This window comes from Tachysurus vachellii, chromosome 9 (genome assembly GCF_030014155.1).
Source record: "Tachysurus vachellii isolate PV-2020 chromosome 9, HZAU_Pvac_v1, whole genome shotgun sequence".
Lineage (NCBI taxonomy): Eukaryota > Metazoa > Chordata > Actinopteri > Siluriformes > Bagridae > Tachysurus > Tachysurus vachellii.
In genome coordinates this window covers 7104009-7129354 of record NC_083468.1, presented here as the reverse complement: position 1 = coordinate 7129354, position 25346 = coordinate 7104009, and the positions used below count along the sequence as shown (strand labels likewise).

The 25346-nt window shown below is 37.1% G+C and overlaps 1 protein-coding gene across 1 annotated transcript in view; it reads right to left on the bottom strand.

Moving 5' to 3' along the window:
• The window catches only part of cngb1a (cyclic nucleotide gated channel subunit beta 1a), a 33683-nt gene extending 10565 nt beyond the window's left edge, over window positions 1-23118 (bottom strand). The window contains exons 1-28 of the mRNA XM_060877505.1: window positions 23061-23118; window positions 20901-21013; window positions 19585-19624; window positions 18933-18981; window positions 18223-18325; window positions 18069-18091; window positions 17877-17891; window positions 17134-17233; window positions 15979-16017; window positions 15490-15511; window positions 15259-15352; window positions 15043-15170; window positions 14876-14918; window positions 14754-14771; window positions 14549-14615; window positions 13286-13310; window positions 9383-9686; window positions 8453-8602; window positions 6698-6739; window positions 6476-6532; window positions 5301-5315; window positions 4453-4699; window positions 3751-3781; window positions 2590-2716; window positions 2430-2447; window positions 2210-2305; window positions 1479-1627; window positions 757-975 (exon numbers count right to left, since the gene is read on the bottom strand). Coding sequence (XP_060733488.1) covers window positions 757-975; window positions 1479-1627; window positions 2210-2305; window positions 2430-2447; window positions 2590-2716; window positions 3751-3781; window positions 4453-4699; window positions 5301-5315; window positions 6476-6532; window positions 6698-6739; window positions 8453-8602; window positions 9383-9686; window positions 13286-13310; window positions 14549-14615; window positions 14754-14771; window positions 14876-14918; window positions 15043-15170; window positions 15259-15352; window positions 15490-15511; window positions 15979-16017; window positions 17134-17233; window positions 17877-17891; window positions 18069-18091; window positions 18223-18325; window positions 18933-18981; window positions 19585-19624; window positions 20901-20993 — 2314 coding nt within the window. The 5' untranslated portion in view covers window positions 20994-21013; window positions 23061-23118. The remainder of the gene's footprint in view (window positions 1-756; window positions 976-1478; window positions 1628-2209; window positions 2306-2429; window positions 2448-2589; window positions 2717-3750; window positions 3782-4452; window positions 4700-5300; window positions 5316-6475; window positions 6533-6697; window positions 6740-8452; window positions 8603-9382; window positions 9687-13285; window positions 13311-14548; window positions 14616-14753; window positions 14772-14875; window positions 14919-15042; window positions 15171-15258; window positions 15353-15489; window positions 15512-15978; window positions 16018-17133; window positions 17234-17876; window positions 17892-18068; window positions 18092-18222; window positions 18326-18932; window positions 18982-19584; window positions 19625-20900; window positions 21014-23060) is intronic.
• Between the last annotated feature and the right edge of the window lie 2228 nt (window positions 23119-25346).

Below are 25346 nucleotides of genomic sequence, written 5' to 3'. Positions count from 1 at the left end.
ATTAGTAGTAGTAGTAGTAAATACTATAAAAAACAAAATAATATTTATGCTCATATGTACAAAACCATAAACAAATTTCAACGTGCCGTCCTTCTGAACTCACATAAACATCATGTGTATGACATACTTGATAAATAAAATGTCCCACGTTAAAAAAACCCTTCATAAATAATAAAAATTCATGAAAATGAATCATTTAAGTGAAAATAAATTAATTGTGCAAATAGAGGAAGAATCAGAAGTGAAAATAAAATGTGTAAAAATCATATCTAAGTGAAAAAAAAATGACAAAAAATTTAAATGAGTAAAGCGATGAATTTTTTAAAATGATTTGAACATAAAATAATAATAATAAAAAATAATAAAAATAAATAAAATAAAAAATTTTTTTTTCGGAAAATAAATCATTTGTGTAATAAAATCGTATGTTAAAAGAAATGAAGTTTGTAAAATAAATGTTAAAATAGATATCATGTATAAAGAAAATCCCATGTAAAGAAGCACACATAAGATAAGAAGTGTCTAAAAAACATGTCATGTAAATTGCTGTGTGTAAATTTTGGTTTTGTTCGCACATTTATTTATGTTTTTTTTCTGTTATCCAAAAAAAACATGATTTCTAGGAGAAATCATATCACAGGAGAAGCACAAGAGTTACCTCATTAATTCATTAGCTCACTAGCTACTGGCCTAAATACACATAGTGTAAGAGTGAAGAATAGTGTATTGCTGTAATTCAGGAGCACTGATTCTCACCAGTGTAAGGATCGATGCTGGAAGGGAAACGATACTCTATGATGGCTCTCATCCAGTCTGGTATCGGTGGTATCTTGGGCACTTTGACTTGGTAGCCCATGAACTCCAGGAACTGCTCCTCTTCACTCTCAACAACAGCAGGAACATCTTTCTTCTCCTCGGGCGGAGGAGGCGGAGGAGGTGGAGGAGGAGGAGCAGCAACGGCCTTTTTGGAAGGTGCTACATATTCGGACAAACAAAGTGAAATGCTGGAATTGCACCTCGTTCTTGAAATAAAGACAACTTTTCTGCCCATTAACATCTTTTGGTCACATTTAGCTATTGCCACAATGGTATTTGTAACTGTCCCATGGGTTTTGAATCCTCCTATAGATGAACATTTACATGTATGTCATATCAGGGATAATACTCTGAGATTTGAATCATTTTGTTGTCATTGCAATGGCACTAAATCAGCTGTCTGTGAGTTTGCTGATCTCAAATTGTTTTACGCTGTTGGATCTTTGTCTCTGATAGCAATATCAAGCTTTTTTTAAAAAGGGAAAGTCACTTCAGCACCTTCCATGTTTTAATGTTCACCCTTCCAATGCAAATCCACATTCATGTAGAATCTATGGCATGTCAATCCAAATCAAAGTACTCCTGGGAACATATGGTAGCCTAGCAACTCCATAATGAAACCTTATACTGGTTTTTCCTTTAATTCACAAACATGTACTCACTTGCTGTGGGACTCTCTTCCTCAGACTCATCTGGGTCAATCAGCCTCTCTTTAGTCCGCTCTGTTCGTTCTTTAAACAGCTTGATCAGCTCCTGCAGACGCTCGTTAACCACAACACTTGTCTGACTGGCCGAAGAAAGAGGACGCTCTCTACAAAAAATACAGCAGATTAAAACGGGAGTACACTTATTACTAAGTATAAGTACAAATTGCATTGACAAATTGCTCCACATTTTAGCTGCCCCTTTCTCTCTGTGTTTTTTTCAGGTGTTCTAAGCCCAATTTCTGTCCTTGTTAGGATCTTTTTAATAGAAATCGATCATTAGTCAAAAATTGGCTATACTTTAGACACCTAGGCTCTAATCATAATGCTTAATGCTTTAAATGTTATATTGCACACAATATAGAGGCCCCAATTCCTATATTTAAAAGGTTTCCTTTCCATGTCTTTAACCAGCACACAAACATACTGCACTCTTAATCTTAATCTACGTATGATGGAATGATAATGGGTGGGATTTAAAAAAGAATAGGCAAAAATGCCCTTGAAGTTTTCACAGTAATTAGGTTGAAATGCATATGATCTATTTTTATTAGTATTTCTTAATTAGGAAGGCAACTAAGCACAAATGTATATTATTTTTAGTGTTTCTATTAGTTTCTGTTCATTGTAAGTTTGTAGGTTGTACTATTCCTTAAACAAGACTGATCCAGAGAAGGCCAGTCACTCACGCTTCCTCCACAGTGAGGAGGCCACGCTGGCTTTTCAGATCTTCCTCTTTCTCCGTTTCTTCCTCTTCAACTTGTTCATCTGGCTGGGTAACCCTCCTGAATTAAAAGACAAACAAACACGCAGGATTAGCTAAAAGAAAAACATTTAAAAAAAAGTCAATAAAACTACAATTTTAAATGTTTAGTTGTTTAAGTAAAGGGTTTGAAATTAATTACTCACTCAACAAGCACTGCTTTGCTGTAGCATGTTAGAAAGTAAAGGTAAAAAAAAAAAAGAAAGACATGATATTAGATTTCACTTACTGATATGATAAAATTCAATGCCATTTCACTTTAGGAGAATTGCATTCCACTTCACCAGCTTTCAAAGTGAGGCTCACCTCTGGTTGGCCATCACAGGAATGGGAATAGTGAGGGTGCCACCGTTCGACTCCTGGGGTTCAACAATTTGAGGCACAGTAGGAATGGATCCGTCATCAACTTCCTCTACATTCAGATGAGGACATTCTGAGATAACATCAAAATACATTTCAGAAACTGGCACTCTCTGGCACTTTGCATCTCCTCTGCCAGGAGATAATAACAGCCAAATCACCAGATCTAGGCCATTTATGTTCAGCTAACTGGAAGAGAAATCAAATCCTTAACTTTTTTGAAGGTAATAGTAAGTCATGCAACTTTTTTTTAACAACACATCCCTTATAAACATTCATTATAATTAAATTTCTCATTATTTCAGGTCAGTGGTGAAAAGACTTCAGATTTATGGTGCAAGACTTGCTACTAATACATAAGGCAGAAACAGCTCATAATTACAGCAGCTATAGTTCAGCAACAGAAGTGTAGCACAGCAAATCCTAGCATAACACAACAGGCTAACACAGACCAGTTGCCTCAGATTCAGTATGAAACAAGTGTTGCTAGGGGTGATGGGATACTCTATGCCCTGGGTTCTATGAAGGTTTGTTTTGTTTCATTGCACCAGCTATAGACAAAATTTTAGTCTATGTCTGCTCTGCTTAGTATTTCCTACTAAGGCTTAAGCCTGTCGAGGCGCAGGAGAACTTTCTGGCAGCGTTGCTGAGCCGGATTTGCGAGAGCTCCTGGTACAGTGTGAGTGGGTCTTGGGGCAGGGAGAATAATTTGCGAGGGGAGAAGTTGTATTTCATCAGTAGCTGGTTGGAGCTACTGAGTCACTGGAAAGTGTGAGTAAAGCACAGCATCCAGTGTTTTGCTGCAGAAAAGCTAGATGGTGCTTCAAGCAGGTAGACAAGCAAGTGTTGGATGTTACTGCAAATATGGTGTGTTATGCTTCGTAATAAATAGCATAAACAACTAATTCAAAATGATCGATGTTGTTGTAAAAGTAATACAAAACATAGTGATACAGTAAGACTGTTTCCTTTGAGTGTAATCCAATGGACGAGACAACATCCAATATAAAACACAGCATTCTGAATAACAACAGACTGTTTACTATTCTAGGTTCTTTACAAATTTACACCTAACACATGTGGAGTGTCTTGATGATCCACACTGACCTCCACATTCCTCTTTAAGTGCCTCATTTTCCTGTAGAGAGATGAGAAGTTGTTAGTATGTTGGCCAAAATAGCAATCCCTGGAAAAGTAAGCCTCTAGAAAATCTACGCCTAAATACAGACCCCTAACTACAAAACTGAAATCTGTAAGTTTGTGACAAGACAGGAATTCTTGTTAGAATTGGCAGGAGCCACATGAGATGGTGGACATCTTTTAAGGATCTGGCTAAGGTATGTCCCACTAGATAGAGACCCTAGACAGACCCAAAATCTGCAAAAGAGGTTGTACTGTATCTCACAGGTGGCCAGGGATCCTACAGGAGAAGCTGAAATCTGGAATTACTTTCCCAGCTGGTTGTCACCATTTACAATTACAGGATAGTAAGCATTGGAATAGCAAAACTTAAATTGTAATATTAGAATTGGAATCAGTCCTAATTTCCCAAGCAATTTCAAAAGACCAAGCAGTAGCTAGCCCCATCTTTGAGATCTCTGGCATCCATACAATTCCAATACTGCAAATACAGCTTCACAAAGCCTATATGTGGTTGTCAAATAGCAATTCTTATGCTTCCAATAGCCAGCTGATGCAGCAGAATAGTAGTCTGTAAAACGGGAATCATTGCTTGCAGTTTTAGAATAGCAATCTCTAATTGCGATCAAATACAAAACCAGTCATTACTGCGCTGATTTATTTTATTACCTGTATAACAGCTGGAGGAGAGGGACATGAAACAGCTGAGGGTACAACTGGACTCATTACAGGTGAAGGGCTCTTTGCTTTTGCAGGATCTTCTCCCTCAGGTTCTGCTTGAACAGCTGGCTCTAATGGTGGAGTGTGTACTATCTCAACTTGACGTTCAGGTGTGGATTCCTTCGGAGGAGGTTGCTCTGGTGACTCCTCCTTTTGTGTTTTAAGCTCCTCAACAGGGCACACGTCCACCAGACACCTGCACATGGAGTTTCAGAAAAAAGAGATTGCGATAAGAGCAACATAACGCCACAAATCCTGAAGATGTCTGCTTCTTCAGTGTTGCACTAACAAGCAATGTTAGCCTATTCATTAACCCGGATTCAGTAACCACTTTATTATGTTCAGGGTAATAATGAATCTTATAATACAGAAAAACATCATGGAGAGTCAGTAAATTACAAGGTTTAAATCAGGGTTTAAATCACCCAAAATATTTTCTACAAGTGCTTGCAAATATCCTCTCTCTTTCGCCATAATCACAGTACATAATCTGATTGAGAAAACTCTATTAAATATCAACAGTAGACATTATTTAGAGGTTCATTGTGGACGTATGCGATTATCCTTTAAGCTTTTTGCTACAATGCTGGCTTTAAAATCTAGGATACAGGGCTTTGAGGACCGACTGATACCAAATTGTATTTAGACACAAATGAAGCAAATTGTTCAAGATGGCTGCATAACATTAACATAACACAATTTTTATAGAACACTACTGTATTTCTGTTTGTGATATTCATTTACAAAATACCAGGATAAAGAGTTTGGAAATGCAGGATATGTGTGGGGAAACATACCTCTTAATGTCTGCTCTGTTTACAATGAAGTTGCAGTAAAAGTAGTAACACACAAAAAAAAACTTTCAGTTCAACACCATAATTAATTTAGTTCAAGCCAAAAATCTTAACGCAAGCTGTCTAAACTCTACTCAGCATCTTGCCATAAAAAGCTAGCTGGGCAGGAAACATTCATTTGGAAGGGATGAGTCATATAAACATGTGGTGAAGTAAATGAGGTTGAAGCCAATCGTTAGGATCTGAGGTCATTTCCCAAATAAGATTCTGACCAGAAGACAAGAATAGATGCACATTTTGGAAAGGGCAGTACCCATTGTCCAAGATAAATACTAATTACATTATATCCGGTGTTTGGTCTATTTAAAAAGTACAAGTAAGTAAATAAATATAACAGGTAGCATGGGTCAGGCACAAGCAGTCATGTATAAGCACCCAACCTCCAGCACAACCAGAGTACAATTTTAAAGTGTGTTTGGAGGGTCAGCGGTAGAAATCTAGTAGAGATATATAAATACAACTGTTTCACATGTGGCAATGCTAGGATTTTAACTCACAACCTTTAGATCCATAATACGTCTTAACCAAATACTCAGAGCTTCAGATATGGTATTTCTCCCAGATTTCAGACATTTCATAACTCTATATATGTCATCAGCACCAGTAAAAATTAAGCAGTGTGCAATTTGTCTTACTTTTAAAACGATGTATTATTATATACAGTAATAACATTAAAATTGTGCATACATTTTTGATAGATGGCAGACACTAGTTGGCAGTAGACTTGTTTTTAGCAGTACTACATGTCTGAGCAGGTCTACATGTAGACTTAAAATACTGAAAAAAGTATTTTGCCTAACAGTGGCTCTATTAAGTTTTAAGATGGGAACCTAATTAGCAGAGGTGGGAGTAAGTCACACATGTGCAAGTCACAAGTAAGTCTCAAGTCATGAATGTCAAGTCAAAGTCAAGTCGAGTCTTTTTTTAATATTTGTCAAGCAAGTCTCAAGTCTCAAATTTGCGACTTAAGTCTGACTCGAGTCAAGTCATATGACTCGAGTTCCCCATCTCTGCTAATTAGTTCATCAGAATTTTGTACCGATCATTTATTAGTATCCATCATGCACACTGTAAGTTTGGGTGCTACTTTTATGTCCTTAGTTGTTGAACACTCTTACTCTGCATTTTTACTTTCTCCGCTGTCTTCCTCACTCTCCTCACGCAGTGGCTGTAACCTGTATGGCAAGCCACAAACAACGAACAACTCATCAGTGTCCAAAAAGGCACCAGACAAAGAGAATCTACAGCAAAGGGAAGTGAAAAAGCATAACTTTGCGCACTGGGCATGCAACAAAGGCTAAAGAGTGGAAGGAAAGACATGAGGGAAGACAGAGACTTACTCTGGGTCATCTTCGTTCTCTTCCTCCTGGATGTTGGAAAGTCTTTGAAGAAAGAGAAACAGTGAACAGGTAAATACTGAAGAATGTGTGAATGAGGTTGGTCATATTTTATATGACAACTAATATTCACAATGAGTGAATTTGGTATTCATAATCTCATGTTTTACAATGTGCATTCCTAATCAGGCTCATAAATGGCTCAATAACTCCTGGTTACACAATTGCACTTACAGTAACTCTATTGTACAGTTATACACAGAGAAATAATTTACTATCACAGTATCTGGTGTCACTAAGCAGGGTTTCTTTTGAGTGTGGTTCCTCTCAAGGTTTCTTCATCATATCGTCTCAGGGAGCTTTGTGCTTGATGCTGTCTTGCTCATTAGAAATAAATATGAATATTTGTCATTTATTCCGAATTTTTATATTCCTTTAAAGTTGACTTACAACAATGACCATTGGTAAAGTGCTGTACAATTAAATTTAAATCGAACTGAATTAAATTAGCTCTGGGCTAACATTCTTATTTGCATATTTGCAGTGTCAACATCCATGATTGAATACTGTAAATACAACATGTAACTGCTTTAAAAAATAGCTTGTGCTTTCACACTTTTGTAGTGAGGAACAAATGGACAGGTCTGCATGAATGAATGACAGACCTCTCAAAATCTATGAATCAGGCAATTGCGGTGTGAAAATGCCACCACATGAGCCAACATCAGCAACGCACTGCATCTTTGGCTACAGAGATTTAGTTTTAGAGATAGAGATATATTATTTTAATGAATGAATATACGTATATAGTAAACTGTTCAAATCGTTTATGTTGTGTTGTGTGTGTATATTTAAAATTGCATTTCAGACTTCCCAATACCTGTCAGATTAATTGGGAATTATCAGTAGAACCCATAAGCAATATAAATTAGAGATAAGACAAATTGATTAAGTTTAAGATTTTAATTGAAATTATAAAGAGGCCAGGTTAGCCACCCCATAACAGCTAGTAAGGCTAGGAGCGCTATAGTTGTTTTCGGATTTGTTGTTCTGATTTTGGATTTGTTATTTTGTTTTGCACTTTCCCGGCACCGTAGTTTTATAACACCGGGTAAAAATGACAAGCGTGAAAAGTTCCTCTATCCGGGGTTAAGTGGAGTGTGAAAAGCTCTTTTTAAAGTATCTTATTTATACAGTCAAATGATGATTTTAATTCCTGACAGTCCTGACAGAAAGAATAAGACGTAGCACCAATCACTAATGTATCACAGGCTTTTGACAGCTCACTATTATCTTTCAGTTGTTTAGAATGAGTAGTTATTATCATGCTAGCAAACATTTGTGTGATAATGCGGTTGTGAGTTAGCATTAGCTAATATGTTCCTCTGTGAAGTAAAGTAAAATCTTGCTTATATAGTTCTTTAATAGTTTTAAAGTAAATTCAAGAGTTGAATGAAGACTTGAAGGAAGTTGGCAGCTTTTACCAGAAGATATATTTTGAAAGATTAGTAGTTGCACTTTTACTTGAGTAAAGATTTCATGTAATTTTACCACCTCTCTGTATATAGAGAACATTAGCTGGGAATTTCATATTGTATTTCATGTATATTGGATATTGTAAATGGTTTAAATTGGAGGGTTTTTTGAATGTTTGTAGGTGAATTTGAATCAGCGTGTATGTGTGTGTGTTTGTCTGTGTGTGTGTGTGTGTGTGTGTGTGAGAGAGAGAGACAGAGAGAGAGAGAGAGGGTGACTTACAGCTCTCCACTGTCTGGTTCAGAGAGGGGTTCTGGCTCTGTGACTCTGATTACATTGTGTTCCTCCTCCAGCTGTCTCACTGCCAGTTCAGCAGCCTGACGTGCCAACACCTCTGCCATCCTCGCCGCCTCCAGATGCTCACGCTCCAGCCTGTATGTTCATTAATTCATTCATCCATTCAAACAGCTACTATACTCAACTGTACAATACTTGTACTATGCTATGCTATGCTAATCTATGCTATACTATACTACGATCAACTTTACTCTCTTCTACTCTACTGTACTATCGTCACAATGATAATGATCTGCCTTTCTCACAATCGTTCTCTGGATGTATATTTCAGAATTAAATGACCCAAACCACTTAAAAAAAGAAATAAAAAAATAAGCTTAATGGATATGATTTTTTCTCTGACAGAGTGAAATGGAAATATTGCATTAATCCTTTTGGACTAATGTAGTAATTTTTTTTTTCAGTTGTATTAATTATTTTTAATCCTAATTTTACAATAGCATGAATTAAAGAAGAAATCTAGAGGACACCAAATGTTAGGTCTAATTAGTGTTTGGACCAAATGTGCATCAGATTGCTGCCTTTAGTGTCTGCCTTTGTACAGCATATTTGCAGTTATTTTATAATTGTACAAAGGTGTTTAAATGCTATTTACATTGCATCCAAATATTACAAATGTTTTATTACGCTTTATTAGATGATTTTAAATATTTTAATATAGATCTGTTTCTTCATGAGTGAACATTTTTATTCATGATTAAACATTGCTCAGAAATACCAGCTTGACATCTACAGACACAGGCAAGACTTTGCTTAGTCCTGCGGAATTGATCAAATTTAGTTTATGCTTATAAACGGAAAAAATGTAATATTTGTTGTACATCATAACATTGAAGCCATAGGCTTGTCCCTCACCTCTCTTGCAAAGAGACCAAAGCGGCTTCCTCAGCCTCCCGTCTAATGTTCTCTATCAGAGGAGTCCAGCGCTCTGTTTGTGTCTCAGCATCCTCCTGCTGCATGAACAGCATATTAGGTGTGGTGTAGTGTAGGTTGTCCAGCAGAGGTTGAGTCTGATCCTCAACCTGAACTTCAGCCTGTTTCTTCAAACAGCTCTGCTCCATCTGCTGCTGCTCCCAGTCTGAGACCACTTCCTCCAGCACCATGTCCCTCTCCAGAACCAGGTTCTCCTCCTGCACAAACTCCTCCTGCAGGATGAAGACTAAGATAAAAAGGAAAAAACAGACATGGCTGTGACCTAATCAATATTTTTTATAATCATTTTTTATAAAAATGCTTATCCATTTCTTAATGACTAACTTGAAATGTTTAACGTCTTATTGCACTCGAATTCAACTTAATTTATATAACCAGAATTTGGTGGACACCTGATATTTACACCCATATGTGAGTCTCCACAAAGTTGGAAGCACACAGTCGTCTAGATCGGCTTTGTATGCTGTAGCTTTAAGATTTTATTTTACTTGAGATGTCCATGAAGACACGGTTTGCCAAGATCAGTGTAGCCTTGATTGGTTTGCACAAAGCCCTGACCTGACCTCAAACTTAGAAAACATTGACTATAACAGTAAAGAGGGACTAAATCTGGAATGGGATATTTAACCATCACATATAGTTGTGATTAATCAGGGCTCCACAGACTTTCAGCTATATTGTGTATCTGGCTATTATGAAGCCTTGCATTTGTAAGCATGAGCTGTTTATTTGAATGATGCAATAAGATAAAAGACAATATCATGTAAAATAAATGTCTCAAAAAAAACCCACCACGCAAGTAACTATAGAAATGTATGAATAACATGTATACTTATTAGTACATCTACTGCATGTATATGTAATAAACCTGTATTATAGAGAGTTTAAAGATAGAGAGGCTTTTTTTTTATCATATATACATTACAGCACAGTGAAATTCTTTCTCGCAACTCCCAACTTTGAAAGTTTGGGTCAGCGCGCAGGGTCAGCCATGATACAGCACCCCAGGAGCAAAGAGGTTGAGACCTTGCTCAAGAACCTAACTGTGGCAGCTTAGCAGTGCTGGGGCTTAAACCCAATAATCCAAACAACAACCCAGCGCCTTAACCATTATGCAGCTGCATGACTGTCAGAGCTGCTTTTTTGGAAAATTATCCAACACTTTGTGAACAATTCAGAATCCAGGTTAGTTTTAAATTTGTAATCTCATTAACAGTCAAAGGGCCGTGAGATTCCTGAATATCCCATTGGCAAAGTGTCATGATAAAACTACATCTCGTTTTATTTTCTATAAGGCTCTGGATAATAATCTCAAACCACACAGAGCATTTCAGCATTTCAAAAATTGTTTATTAAATACAACAGTTAGCAAACATTTTCAATAAGGTCAGCCTGGGCCAAGCCAACCGCAGCAGCAGCAGCAGCAACAGCAAAAATACCAAATGACATGGACCAACATAGCTAGCTAAATAAGAATGCACTTTGTATGCTATCTTTCTTTAGTAATTTGTCTGTCAAGCCATTGCATTATCAGACCTATTCTGTAAGATCACAGTCTGTGCTCATATGAAAGCTTTCCAAGTGAAACAATATAGCTGACGTTCCTAACATAACACTTGGCAGGTGCAGTACAACATCACCACAAGCTGTAAAGAATTGACTGGAAAACTCATCCGTAGAGTGACATTCACACTAATTATTAGCATAGCTACTGACATGCTAAGCAATAAAGTTAACCATGCTCCTGGAGAAGAAGAGAAAGTTAAAAAAAAAAAAGGCCCTGAAAGAAGTATCAACTATTATGGCATAGCTACACAAGTATGGCTCACATGATAGATTAAACTGGCTAATTCAATAACAGATCATTAGAGCTAAGCAGTCAGCTGGGATTTCTACAGAGCCCTAGAATGTGTGTGTGATGTATGTGTATGTATCCATTGCACAGATTTTTTTCTTTTCTTTTATTCTCTCTGTTCCTCTGGGTATAAATCCCTCTCCCATTCGTCTTCTCCTTATGTTTAGGGGGCTCTCATGGCCTTCTCCCCTGAAACAGAAGGAGAAGAGGAACTGAGTTACAGTCTGTCTTAAATCTCAAATCTCTGCAGCCCAAATATACACACAGAGACTTCCAGTCCCAGTGCATACACATCTTAAATCATAACTACCCACTGATTTAAGAGCTAAGTCAAGAGTTTCAGAGTAAAAAAATGCGAAACATAATGAGCCTTATTACTGAAACCTGGAGAGACTATGCATTATTGTTTTCTGTCCTAACCTTTTATTTTGAAATCACAAAAAATATGTATATATATATATATATATATTTTGTGATTTCAAAATATATATATATATTTATAAATATATATATAATATTTTACCGATCGCAAAATGTTGTGGTGAAGAAAACCATACATTATGTTACCTATACTGTATAAGTTGAACAATGCGATGTGAAAATGTACCGCAGCTGAAAGCCAATTCACCACCAATCGGGAGAAAAAGAATTAGCTTGAAGTTTTGGCAAATTTTCACTTTGTACTGTTCATCTGGCTGCACTTTTAACCCCATAGATAGGCTTCATCATTTTGTAAGCATGAGCAGAACAAAAACAAGACGGTAGAGTTATGTTCTTTCGTTTGTCTGAAGAGACCAGATGAAGAAAATAATTATTTAGTTGACTTCTGCTTTGCTCTATTCCTAATAGGACCCATTTTAAAAAAAACAAACAAAAAAAAACTAGCTAACAAAAGTTGTTCTCTAAACTGCTTTATGGAAATGTCAGATCCAGGCCACCAATCTGACTGTTCATGTGGTGCCCCAAGAGTACCTATATTTCCTATTGAGATATTTCACTGTGTGTCACTTCACTGTTAGTAAAATTTCACTTCCTAGTTTTATATGATTTCTACAGTAGCGTTAACTACGTCATCAACAGACACAGCGGATGATAATTTCAGGAATTTAACTTTTGCTTAAAATATGAACGTTCGTCAGATTTTTACCTAAACTACCTTAAATGGGAACCTATAAATCATTGTGAGTTAGATCATATTCTAGAGCTGAAGGCTATAAAGTGAGGGTAGCTTGTTTTGGGTCTATTTTCAGCATTGAAGAAAAACATAAAATGTTGTCCAAAATGTCAGTTATCCCGTATATCAATTTCTCTACGTTCAAAGAAATGTTCAAATAAGAGTACTATCATTCTCAGAACTGCGTGATTAAATGCACTCTTGGCTGTGTGATTTTGCTTAAATCGGGTGTGTCCAATTATAGCCGCAAAGGGCCGGCATAGGTGCACGTTTTTCATTCCAATAAAGCAAACCAAACCTGATTCCACCTGTGTAATTAGTTGATCTTCAATAACTCAGGTGTGGCTTCTGTTTGGTTGGAGTGAAAACCTGCTCCCACACAGACACTTCAAAGTGCAAAAAAGCGCAAAAAAATGATTCAACCCAGAAATTTCAAATAACCGATAAATAAACTGATTTTATCACTAGATTAGCGACAAACAATAATGTGTGAAAGACCAGTGTGACCAGTAATTAATGTTTAAGGCCATTTATGTTTCATTCACCACCTTGGAAATCAATACTTAATAAAAAAATTAAACAAGACAACAAAAACTGCTTCATTTACATTGTCTTGAGCAAAACATCACTATTCACTATCTAGTCTAATCTAGTAACCAGATATGAAAAAACTGTTAGTCATCTCTAAGACTAGAAAATAAGACTAAGATAGGCTAAGAATAATTAGTAATCAATTTGAGTTGCACTTGACATCTACATTTGGTGTGTGAGAGGAAAAAATACAGTGTAGACTCACTGCTCTGAACGGAATCCGACGTGTCCTGTGAAATGACATAAAACCATTAGAATAAGTAAGATTGGCAATTTTAGCAAGATAATAACTAATGTCAGTGACTAAAACTCTGAAGCAGAGGTGTGAATTTTGGGCTATTAAATTATCCTGGGCTCAACTTTCCCATTTCTCCAAGCAGTTCTCATTCATTCGTGGTCATTATTTATGGACCGTATAGATATTCTGGATTTGCAAGATTTATTGGCTTTGCCTTCAGAAAAGTTATAGACAATTCCATCACTTTGACAAAATGTACTTACTGTAGTTTCCAAGCTATTGCCTCATGAGTCCTTCAAGAAAAAATGACTGTGATGATTCATTAATTTAAACTCCCTCACTTAAGTGAGTAGATGCAAGAGTAAAATGCTGATATTACTCTTTTCAGCTGCCAATTCAGCTGTAGAACTGTACTGATTGTATATTAAGTGGCACAAGAGAGAGTGTGATATTCTATATTAACTGGCATAGTCCTATTTTAAAATACAGAATTATGCTAATGTTACTCCTGCTGAGACCTACGAGCGGGTTTATATTAAAGCTATATATCAGTATCTATCGAGAGGCCAAGGGCAAGCTTGAGAAATCCAGAGCTTGAGAAGCTTGACAAGCTATTTACAGGACAACAGATGAAAGCTATGCCTAAACCTGGGCTTTAAGGAAGAAGGCAACCGAATTTTATCTCATTTAGAGTTTGCCAGAAGATATATTGAATACTAAACAAACATGCCGAATGAGTTTCTTTGATCTGTTACATTTTGACCTTGGCACAAAGCGCTCTGTTTAGCAGGAATCACACATATCCATTCCCACATTGAAGCATGGTGGTGGCAGCATCATTTAGAGGTTTATCCCAGGCTTTTGGTTGCTACTGTACTCTGACTAATCCCTCTCTTTACGCAGTTACTGAACTTTGGTGGATGGCCTTATATAGCTAGAATTGTTTGTGTATTACTATGGGATCATACATATAATCCTAATTGAGTCTATTTCAGTTCCAGGTTGTAAGTATTACAACATGTGGCAAAGTTCAATAGGTGAAAACATACCAAATTATTTGAGTGAATAATACTCATTGTTTGACTCTCTGAACTTTTTTGAGCTCCCTTTAAAAATAAGGTTTAGTTGAATTAGATATCAGAGAAGAAAAAAAAACATTTAATCCTTACAGAACATGGTTCACAATACCTCAACATATTACTGAATGCTGATGCAGCTTCGTTATCTTACCTCTTTTGGTTTCAGAACAGGCTGTGGCATAATGCGACCGAGTCCCTGCACAATCCAGCCAACCACACTTAGAAAGGAAAGAAAATCATCTTCATTTAAGGGTCCACAAGAGGCAAATGATCTTATAATGCCATAACAAGGACACTACAGCTAAAGTAACTGCAGATATTAGCTGCAAAAAAATGAAAAACCTTCATTTACTTACTTGGATTCCTCCTCCATGCTGGTTGCCATGGAAACAAAGAAATAAATAGTTCATTTTCATATCAGAGGCTGTGTTGTATAGAAATTTGCCCATGAGTAAATTTACACTGTAAGGTAACCTACGTTGTTCCACTGGTGGTTTCCTCAGCTACTGAGACTTCAGGTGCTAAATATAAGAAGAAATATATGAGCGAGTTTTTTTGACCATGCTTTTATGTGACAGAGTCTATTCAGAGCATAGCAACAAATGACATAACCTTTAGAAAAAAAAAGAATTTGGAATGGTTTACCCTTTGGAGGCGGAGGTGCGGTATCTGTAGCAGGTTCCTTTTTATCTGAAGTGTCTGTAGTAGATGGTGTGGCGTGTCCTGGCTGTGGAACCACCTTCTCAAGACCTTGCTTTATCCACTCCATCACCCTGACAAGACAAACAAATATGAAAGACAGACCTGAAAAACAATTACAGACTAAAACGCTTTTAAAATGGAATTAAATATGTGGAGTACCTTGGGGTTATGGAATTGTCTCCTTCAGCTTCTTCATCAGGAACCACCTCCACCACAGGGACTGGAGGAGGAGGAGGAGGAGGTGGTTCAGGCTCTAAAATGGATACAAAACATGAAAGATTCTTTCAATTTTTGTTTATTATATTTTTTAGATATATATCCTTTTAAATACCCAATCAAATATACTTCTTTCTGAGATATGAAAAGGCTCCTTATATTTTATACACTCACCCATTTTAATCTCCTTAACCACCTTCGCATGTGGGAGAAAAAGCAAAATATTCACACAGCACTAAGTAATATCACTTTGACTTTATATTTTCTAACTTTTTATTTCCATATGTATATATCTACTTATCGTCCTCCTTAGTAGTATATCCGCATGTTCATGCAGCCAATCGTGTGGCAGCAGATGCATTTCTGCTCACCACGATTATAAAGAGTGCTTATTTGTGTTATTAGTCTGTTCATTCCCTTGTGTGTGAAAATTCTACAGACTGCTGTGTGTGAAAATTCCACTTTCTGTATTTAATAATAATACAGCCCAAAACCAGCCCAAATGGTACCAAAGTCCATGCCATGTACGAAGTTACATTTTGATGTTTGATGTGAATATTAATTAAAACTCCTGACCTGTATATGCATTTATGCATAAATAAGCAGGTGTACAGATGTTCCTAATAAATCATGTACAGTATCTTGAATAAACTGTCTACTTACAGTTTGCTCCACCTTTACCTCTGCCACCACTTTTGGAACCTGAACAGACATAGCATTAAAAAACAAAAATCTCATCAACAGCTTGATAAAGATATGAACATAATAGTATTCACTTGGGGACAGCTGGATTTAATGGGTGGTGAGTAGTAAGTAAGTGAGTCCATTTATAAAGCACATTTAAATGTAGCTTACACTGACCAAAGTGCTGTACAAAATACATTGTACTGTACAAAATTACATCTCATAATAAAATCACATTATCCAACTATGAGTATAAAAGAACAAAGATGTAAACAGAGCTAATTAGTTAAACAATGAACCTCAGTTAAAGAGGCTGCTTGGAAACCAGTTAATAAAAGTATGTTTTTAGCCTAGATGGAGCTTGTTTAGAAGTCCTAAGAGACCTAGGTGCTGAGTATGAATGAATTAGATCTGCAATGAAAGAAGGTGACTGTCCCATTAGTGCTTTAAAAACAATTAAATGAATCATGAACTGTATTTTAAAGTAAACTGGAAGCCAGTTACAGAGAGGCCAAAACTTTTTTGTACCACTTAACAGCCTTGATTCTGCAGACATGCTATCGAGGGTTTGGGAAGACCGATATATAAGGAATCACAATAATCCAGACGAGAAGTAATAAAGGCTTATTGTAAATAACCTTTTCAAAGTTATTTAAATTCTAATGCTAATTTGTTTGTCGAGACAGAGATGAATATCTACATCTCTTTCGTATAATCAGTAGTTTGTAAGAAAACAAACAAGTTACTCTTTACAGTGTGAAAATGGTATACTGTTAAAATAAAACAAAAGCTGTTAATGTTCCCAACCTGAAGATGATTCATTTACAAAAGTCTGAAATGTTTTCTTCCTTTCATATCACTCAAAAAGTCTGCACATTAATTGTATTAGACTTAAAATGCAGTTACCATAGCAACATATCAGGATGGGCATATTGATGTAAACCTGTGCACTTTTATTCAAACTTTGTTAATAGAAAATAATCTTCCGACCAATCAGGTTCAGAGCAATTTGTCCATGTATTAAAACATATCTTATTGTATATGTGAAGACTGTGTTATTGGGTTGTATGATAAGTATAATGGATTTTGCTCAGTATTACATGATCCATGTTAAAATAATGTGTGCCAGCATACCTCAGTGACCTCCTGGCATTCTGTCTGCTGTTTGTGCTTGTCATCAGGTTGTGGAACCACTTTGCCTAATCCTTGCACAATCCAGTTTATCACCCCTGTCCTGAGATGGAGAAAATAAAATCACTGGGTAAACTCTATGCACCTGAAAGCAGGGTGTGTGTAAGGAAGTGCACCGTTTAGAGTAAACACTGTGAGGCAGCAGTGGACAGGAGCAAAGCTGTGTGTGTACTGAGGCACACAATCAGGAGGGGATGTAAAGCCATAACCATGTAGGATTAAAGCTTTTATATAAAATAATGCCTTTTTTTGTGTAATGATCAGAGGTAAATAAAGTATTGAGAAACTATAGTCAAGTTAAAGTACAATTACAGACTCCTACTAGCTTACATATAGGAGAATGGAGGCAATAAACAACTTTTGTCACAGTGTCTACGTTTAAATATACTCAAGTAGTCAATAGGAGCAAACTTTTTTTTTTCTCGGAAACACTATTAAATAAGACGACAAGTATACAATCTCAATAAAAATTGAAGTAATGATTACATTTAAACTATATTTGCCTCCAGTAGACTTCATATCCAACATGATTGTCTGAGTTCATTTGAGGTGAGAGTTAGATTTCTTAAATTAGATTTTAACGGTTCCTTTGCCTTTTGCACAGTGTACACATGGTAAGTTAGTAGAGTTTCAGGTGTATAAGTAAGTGTGTGCTCATTGAGTACATGTTGAGCTGATCTACTCACTCTTCATTTGCTTTACTGTGATCCAGGATGACAAATAAAATGAAAAAATGATCCAGGTTAAATCATTAAATAAACAGATAAATACTTAATGCACACACACACACACACACACACACACACACACACACACACACACACACACACATACACACACAAAATTAGATTGTAATGAAATAGTAATGTAAATTGCACCTGTTGATGTTTTCCTCCTGGTGCTAAGAGATGTGTGTGTATGAGAGAGAGAAAGAAAGAGAGAGAGAGAACTTAGTTGCTCAATTAGAGATGACTATTAAATGCATATTTAACTGCACATTATGGCATATGAGACTTCAGTCTCAACATGTACCTTGGTATCACTGTCTGTTTTGTCCTTGTTAGGTGTAGCTGCAGGTTGGGGGAGGGCGCTGGTCAAACCCTGAGAGATCCAGTTCAATACACTGCCCTGAGTACTGCAGGGGGGAGAGAGAGAGAGAGAGAGAGAGAGAGAGAGAGAGAGAGAGAGAGAGAGAGAGAGAGAGAGAGAGAGAGAGAAAGAACGAGAGAGAGAGAGAGAGAGAGAGAGAGAGAACAAGAGAGAGAGAGAGAGAGAGAGAGAGAGAGAGAGAGAGAGAGAGAGAGAGAGAGAGAATGAGAGAGAAAGAACGAGAGAGAGAAAGAACAAGAGAGAGAGAGAGAGAGAGAGAGAGAGAGAGAGAGAGAGAAAATGAGAGAGAAAGAACGAGAGAGAAAGAACAAGAGAGAGAGGGAGAGAGAGAGAACGAGAGAGAGAGAGAGAGAGAGAGAGAGAGAATGAGAGAGAAAGAACGAGAGAGAAAGAACAAGAGAGAGAGGGAGAGAGAGAGAACGAGAGAGAGAGAGAGAGAGAGAGAGAGAGAACGAGAGAGAGAACGAGAGAGAGAGAGAGAGAGAGAGAGAGAGAGAGAACAAGAGACAGAGAGAGAGAGAGAGAAAGAGAGAGGTGGTGAATTAAAGTGGATACCATGTGGCCAGCCAGACTTGGAAGAAGTGGACTGTATGACCACACACACACACACATACACACACACACACACACACCTTTTTTCTTCCGAGACTCCATCCTCATTTGGCTTCTCAGGATTGGCTGCTATTCGGCAAAATGAAAAAAAAAAAAACAAAACAAACAAAAGCAACAAAAAACAGTGCTGTCAAACAACACACCATCTGCTTTGTTAAAAGTGAAAATACAAAGATTACAAACTTTTGAAATATCTCATTTTAATCCAGTTAAATAATACAATCATAGATAAAAACTCTGGCTCTGTATGAATTAATAATAAAATGTTCTTTTCTTTGCAGGACACCATTGCAGGGAATAACTTGGGACGCTGTCGCACCCCTGCTTACATTGATCTTACGTGTGTGTTTCATTAAATGGTTTGTGATCATATGTATTGATGTCTCGTGTGCAGCTGTACAGATGATAGCTTGCGTTGTCACCAATTCACTAGTGTAGTGTTGAATAATAATCTATGGTACTAGCATAAAATCCAGATCTCCTGCATTTCTGTAAATTTTATCGGTAATTCAGTTCTATCCACGGATATCACACGTTCCTGTTTATATCACAACAGCTGCCAAATGATCAGATGATATGTTCATTTAAACCCACACAATGGCATTTAATGATTTATGTAGAGTATAATGATGTACTGATTAATGGTCAGCTACTATGTGTGTAATCACTCACCTTTTTTCACCTCTTGATCTTTAACTGATGCTTTTTGTTCCTAAATGAGTGAAAACCAACTTAAGTTATGTCATATGGCTCAACACCCTTCCAATTCAACACCCTCCTTTAGGATAAATTTATCCTCCTTTTCACAGGATCAAGATTTAGTATTTTAGATTGTTCAATAATTTTAGGATGTGTAAAGACAGTCCTCCGAGTCTGTTAGTCTTATTAAACAGAATCAAAGAGACTAGTGTATTTATCAAACCACTTTTGGTTCTGAATGATCAGGTGCTAAAAGTTTTTCTATACATTTCTAAACGTTTTCCTGGTTCCTTTTTCTCAGTCATGACTATTGTTATTTTACTGACATTTGTCTGAACCTAAACACCAAAGAGTATAAACCGGACCAAGCATTCAACCGATTCAGAAAAATCAACCGATTCATCACTTTGTTGTATAAGATGCAATAAAGAAGCTGTATCGTGTTCAGCTGTAATCCTCCTCCTTACCAAGAGAGGGTGATACTGAGGGACTTCTGGATGATAGGTTACTTCCTGGTTCTAGTGTATTAAGCATTGCCTTTCTGTAGTATACCAAGCTGCTCATTGTGTTTTGTTGTGTTTGCTCTCCTGTGTATTGACCCTGCTTGCTGTTTTATGACCCATGTATTCATTTTGCTTTGTGTTTCTTGGCTTTGTCTGCCTCAGTGATTGCAGTGTCAATCCTTTGGATTTTTCTGTGCCTGTGTTACTGTTTGCCTTAATGTTAGTAGACTGTGAGTTCAAATTATAGCTACTGTACATGTGTCTGGGAGTCTAGGAAGCACAATTAGCAGAGGTCTATGGGTGGCCTGGATGGAGAATGTTAGCTCATTTATGCATAACAGGGCTGAATGCATCTTCTTCCAAGTATGGTACATTACATTGTGGATAAGCAGCAGACTGACAAAGATGATGATAGTTGTCAGAAGAAGCACATTTTAGCATTCAGTCTCTTGGGTTGGTAGCTGGTGTATGATGGGGAAATCTGGCTGGTGGGTGCTAACTTTGGAGACAAATGGTCGAAAAAATCCCCTTAAATCCCCTGCCCACTCCCAGAAAAGAAACAGCATAAATACTGTGAACAATTTCTGTGTAGTCTATATATACTGTAGATGCTGCAAAGGTACAGATTTTTATTCCAGAAATGGAAATGCTGCCAAAACTGCCTTGGCAGATTTCCCCTAAATGTAGCACAGTAATAGGGCACAGGCACATGGTACTGTGTGCACAGAATATCACATCCAATTATCAGCAGTAAGGTCCATGTTGTCTGTCTACACACACACTTACTGATGTCTGGGGTGTATTGCCTTTGCCTTCCCCTTCTAGCTTTGTAGGCTTCTCTGGAGGTTGAGGAACAACTTTTACCACCCAACTAAACATCCTGCAGCTCAAACACAGGTCTGTAAATAAGAACACATACATACACACACTACAGATACACTTTGCTTCTATACAGAAGTATACAGAAAGGTCAGAAAGCAATGATAAGCTAAGGGAGTGACATTTGGGAAACTACACTGTCATGTCATTAGATATACATGCTAATATTCTCCACAGATATTTGTTATAGATCACTTCCCTTTCCTTTAAACACACAATCTTCTTGTTATTAAAGCAGTAGTGGTGGTGTGACGACTGTTGCAACACAGGGAAATATGGCCACCAAAATTAAACTAAGAAAATATGACTGATGATTGATGATCAACGAAAAAAAAGTATTTCTTATTTTGCCTATTTTTATTTATCAATTTATTTTTTTGCATGATCAGTCTGGGAAAGCCCATGGGATTTTGTTAAGGCTAAATTCTCTGAAATTTGAAATGCTGTTCTGCCAAAACAGTAAAGAAAAAAAATTAACCAGTTGATCAAACATTGTGAACACATTCATTCATCTTAAAGCTGTCTAAAACCTATTGCTTGTTACACAATAAGTGTCATCCACTGATCAAGATTTTGGGTACAATAGTGAAAAGGACACTAGAAACAAAGTCTAATCAATTAAAACTGTAATCGTGTACCAGATGAATTTCTACAATGCTCCTGCACCCAACACTGAAAAATAATGCCCCAATCCACCCTCCTTCCTTCCTCTGTCAGAATCTTTAAACAGTTTTCTCCCTTTTTCGGGAATATCCTAATCTTTTATACAGCTTTACACCTGATTGAGATACGAACAAATTTCAACATTATATATAGCAGAATATGACAGAACGTCACCATATGAAACATTTCCCCAGGCTGCCACATATGCGTCATAAACAAAAAATACAATATCAAAACTGTCCATCAAACTGAACAATGTGTCAAGCAGCACACACTATTATCTCTGAACTCCAGATTAACTCTTCAGCAGTTTCTGATCAGGTTGAAATTGAGAAAACAATCCAGCCTTCATTGGTTTTACAGCTATCATTAGCAATTCATTGCTGAGTGATGGTTGGGGCCTCAAATCTGATTTGAAATTATTATTTTCATGTTTACAAAGCTCTGAATATTATCAGACCTATGTCATTGACCTAAGCCATAAAAAGCACACTTCATCTTGCAATATGAGTGGTAGCCTTAGGTACAAGACGATCACGGCTATGTGTGAGTGTCAAGAGCTGTCAGTGTTCATCAGTGATAACCGTATCTGATCCTAATCTCCCTTGGACCAAGCAGATGACCTGAATCCTGCACTGTATTGATAAGAGTGTATCTGTCTTTCAGACTTTCTCTGTTTGATTCAAGGCAGTATTATTGGCATGCATTTGCCAGTATTTTTAGATATACAGTTTAATGAATTGCTTGTGAATTAATTAGTGAATTAATGAACTGAACATATAAAGGGTGAACAGTAAATAATAATAATAGTGACACCTAAAAATCCATTCAGAGATTAAAATTCACTTCAAAGCCTATCACTATGGATAGTGCCTTTACCAGGATATGGTCGTGAATAAGCTGGGTGGCATTTTCAATATGTATACTCACATGTGGATTTACTGATGTGAGTAAAAGTGCTGGCACATTTGTGCCTATAAAATATTTTTTGTAAAAATGCTATTTCAAGCGATTTCACTTAAATAAAATATTAATGAATTCATATGAGGAATCTGCAGCTTAACCTAAAAACACCGCACAAAAGTGCAAGAGTAAACACCAAGGACAGGATATGACAAACATATGACTTAAAAACATTTATGTTAATAAAATTATTTAAAAAATACAAATACTGGCTAAGATATCTTTAGTTTATCCTTGCATTAGTATTTCAGTCTTTGAACTCTTGAATAGAAAGTTAATCACATAACTAATAAATAATTTACCACATGAAACCAAATACAACATTGTGATTGGACTGAATGGATATAAAGCTAATATTAATAGTGAATATACATACATTCATTAATGGTTTTTATTGAATCAACTGAGTTCATTTTACCTTTAAGCTGTAAAAAGACTTACCTTAGCTGTTCAGGAGTAGGCACTCATCCCAGAGATTGTAGACACGACAGGAGGAAAAGTACTCACAGGAATAGTGGGATTAGCCATACTGAAGCTAGGATAATGGGATTAGTTATGATTAGGTTCCTACAGGAAAGGGTAAAAGGAGGACCTGGATGGAGATGCCAGTACCTGATTGCACTTTCACAAATTTCTATAAAAAAAACCTGCCAATGAGTGGACAATAGACAATCAGGGAAAAGCAACAGCTCCAACAAAGCCATTTGCAGTGTAGAGATAATGAACAATGAGCTAAACATGATGGAAGTGAACCAGAATCCAATCAAGTTGAGCAGCTGAGGGTTAAGGGTTCTAAAGTGGCTCTTTGGAAATCCTGGGATTTAAACTCACGTCTCAGTCTTTTGGACATAAATACACTGCAGAAGCTAGTGTTCAAACGATGTATTCTGTTCAGAACAGAGGAACCAGAGGAAGCAAAAGTAAATGGATTCTTTACTGAAAGAAAAGCCCAGTTTTAAAAATCTACTAATCTGTTAAAATGCAAAGTATGGTTTCTAGCATGTTCTTCACTCAATCAGAAAAGAATAAAAATGAAAAGATAATACAGAAAAAGTTCAAACTCTGATTTTAGTTGCTTATTGCAAATTAAGTAATTTTCCCAAAGAACCAAGGAATGTTGGAGAACATTCATATTAACTCTCAGATTTAAGCTAGCATTAATAAACCCTTGATGCAAATCACTTGAAATCTAATCTGAGGCTGTCACAATATAAACTACACTAATGAATATAAAGTGTACATAACAACTGATAGATTATGGTGTTTTGTTTTAGAGCTCAGCACCATTGTGGACTTTGACATGCAAAAGAAATACTATGCTGAGCATGAACACAACAAACCAGGTGGACTTTTTGGCCTCTGGTAAAAACTTGTATTTGTGTCATTGTATTTTGTTACTTCTAATCTCTGGGACTGAATACCCACACTGATGTGTTATTGTGTTGACCAATGAAGGCAGGTTTCACATGATTGACACCCAGCCTTCAAGTGGCACGGTCATAGAGATTAACATGTCTAATGTAACAGAACTGAGAGGACTGTTTATGGTCAGCAGGTACAGAGGTTGGATTGACTCAAGCTACAGCAATTACCAATGTTTTCAGAACATCTCCCCAAAATAAATAATGTGTATGAAGCAGTGCAACTATGCCTTTTATTTTACTTGACGTGTAAGGTACTACTGTACTGTATACAGTATGTAACCTGTACTCATTTGTTCGATGAGATGAACTTTGTTTAGCATGCTAGCTTCCAAAAGTAAGCCAATTCATATAGTGTATACGCTGTCTATAAGAAACAACTTACACAGCTAATTGTATAGATGATGCTCCTCATAAACAAATTGTAATTGCTTATTCAGCATTTTTGGACAGAGTCTCAAGTGGACCCTAGGGCTCTAGTCCTTTCTAAATTTTAGAAGTAAAGCTGTAAGTTTAGATTTTCTTACACTGACCATTTTTGTGGTTCCCAGTTTCATGATAAGATGAGAAGATGTCTACCCCTTGCCTGACATATTGAATGGACACTTATGATGTTGACATGCTGGCTTTGCTCACTTTGAGTCTGCGTGCTTCAATGACCTCTGCTAGCTTTCGCAGGATGCGGTCGTGGTGCCACTCATACCGGCCCTGAGTCAAAGCTGTCTTACAGCCAGAGACTATGTGTTGAAGGCTGGGACTCTGTTGGCCACAGAGCTGGCAAAACTCTTCTGTGCCGTACCAGCGGTGCAGGTTCTGGGGGCTTGGGAGGGTATCATACGTGGCCCTGATCAAGAAACTAAACCCTGCTTGGGGCAGCTTCCACAAGTCGTTCCAGGTGATGGTCCTGTCGGGTTGACCATTTCCCTTGCTGGGATTGGATCACAGCTTTGACCCTATAACTTTCCCCTTCCTCCTTCATGATCTCCTGAACAATCAGACTTTTCCTCTCTTTCTTTGTGGCTTTGGACCACATACTGTCCACTGAGTATGGGAGAGATGGAGCCTCTCATGGCTATTCCTTTCTCCACTTGATGCCACCCGGTAATAAATTCGGAGGTTGCATAGCAGACTTGGAGATTGTCAAAGTAGTTGGTTATGATACTCTGAATACATGGTGGGATATGGAAGAAGTTGAGGGGAAACCTGATGAGCTGGTGAGGGACAGACCCATATGCAGTTGCGAGATCTAACCAGACAACATGGAGATCTGATTTATTCTGCTTGGCTGTCTGAATCTGCTCCAAAA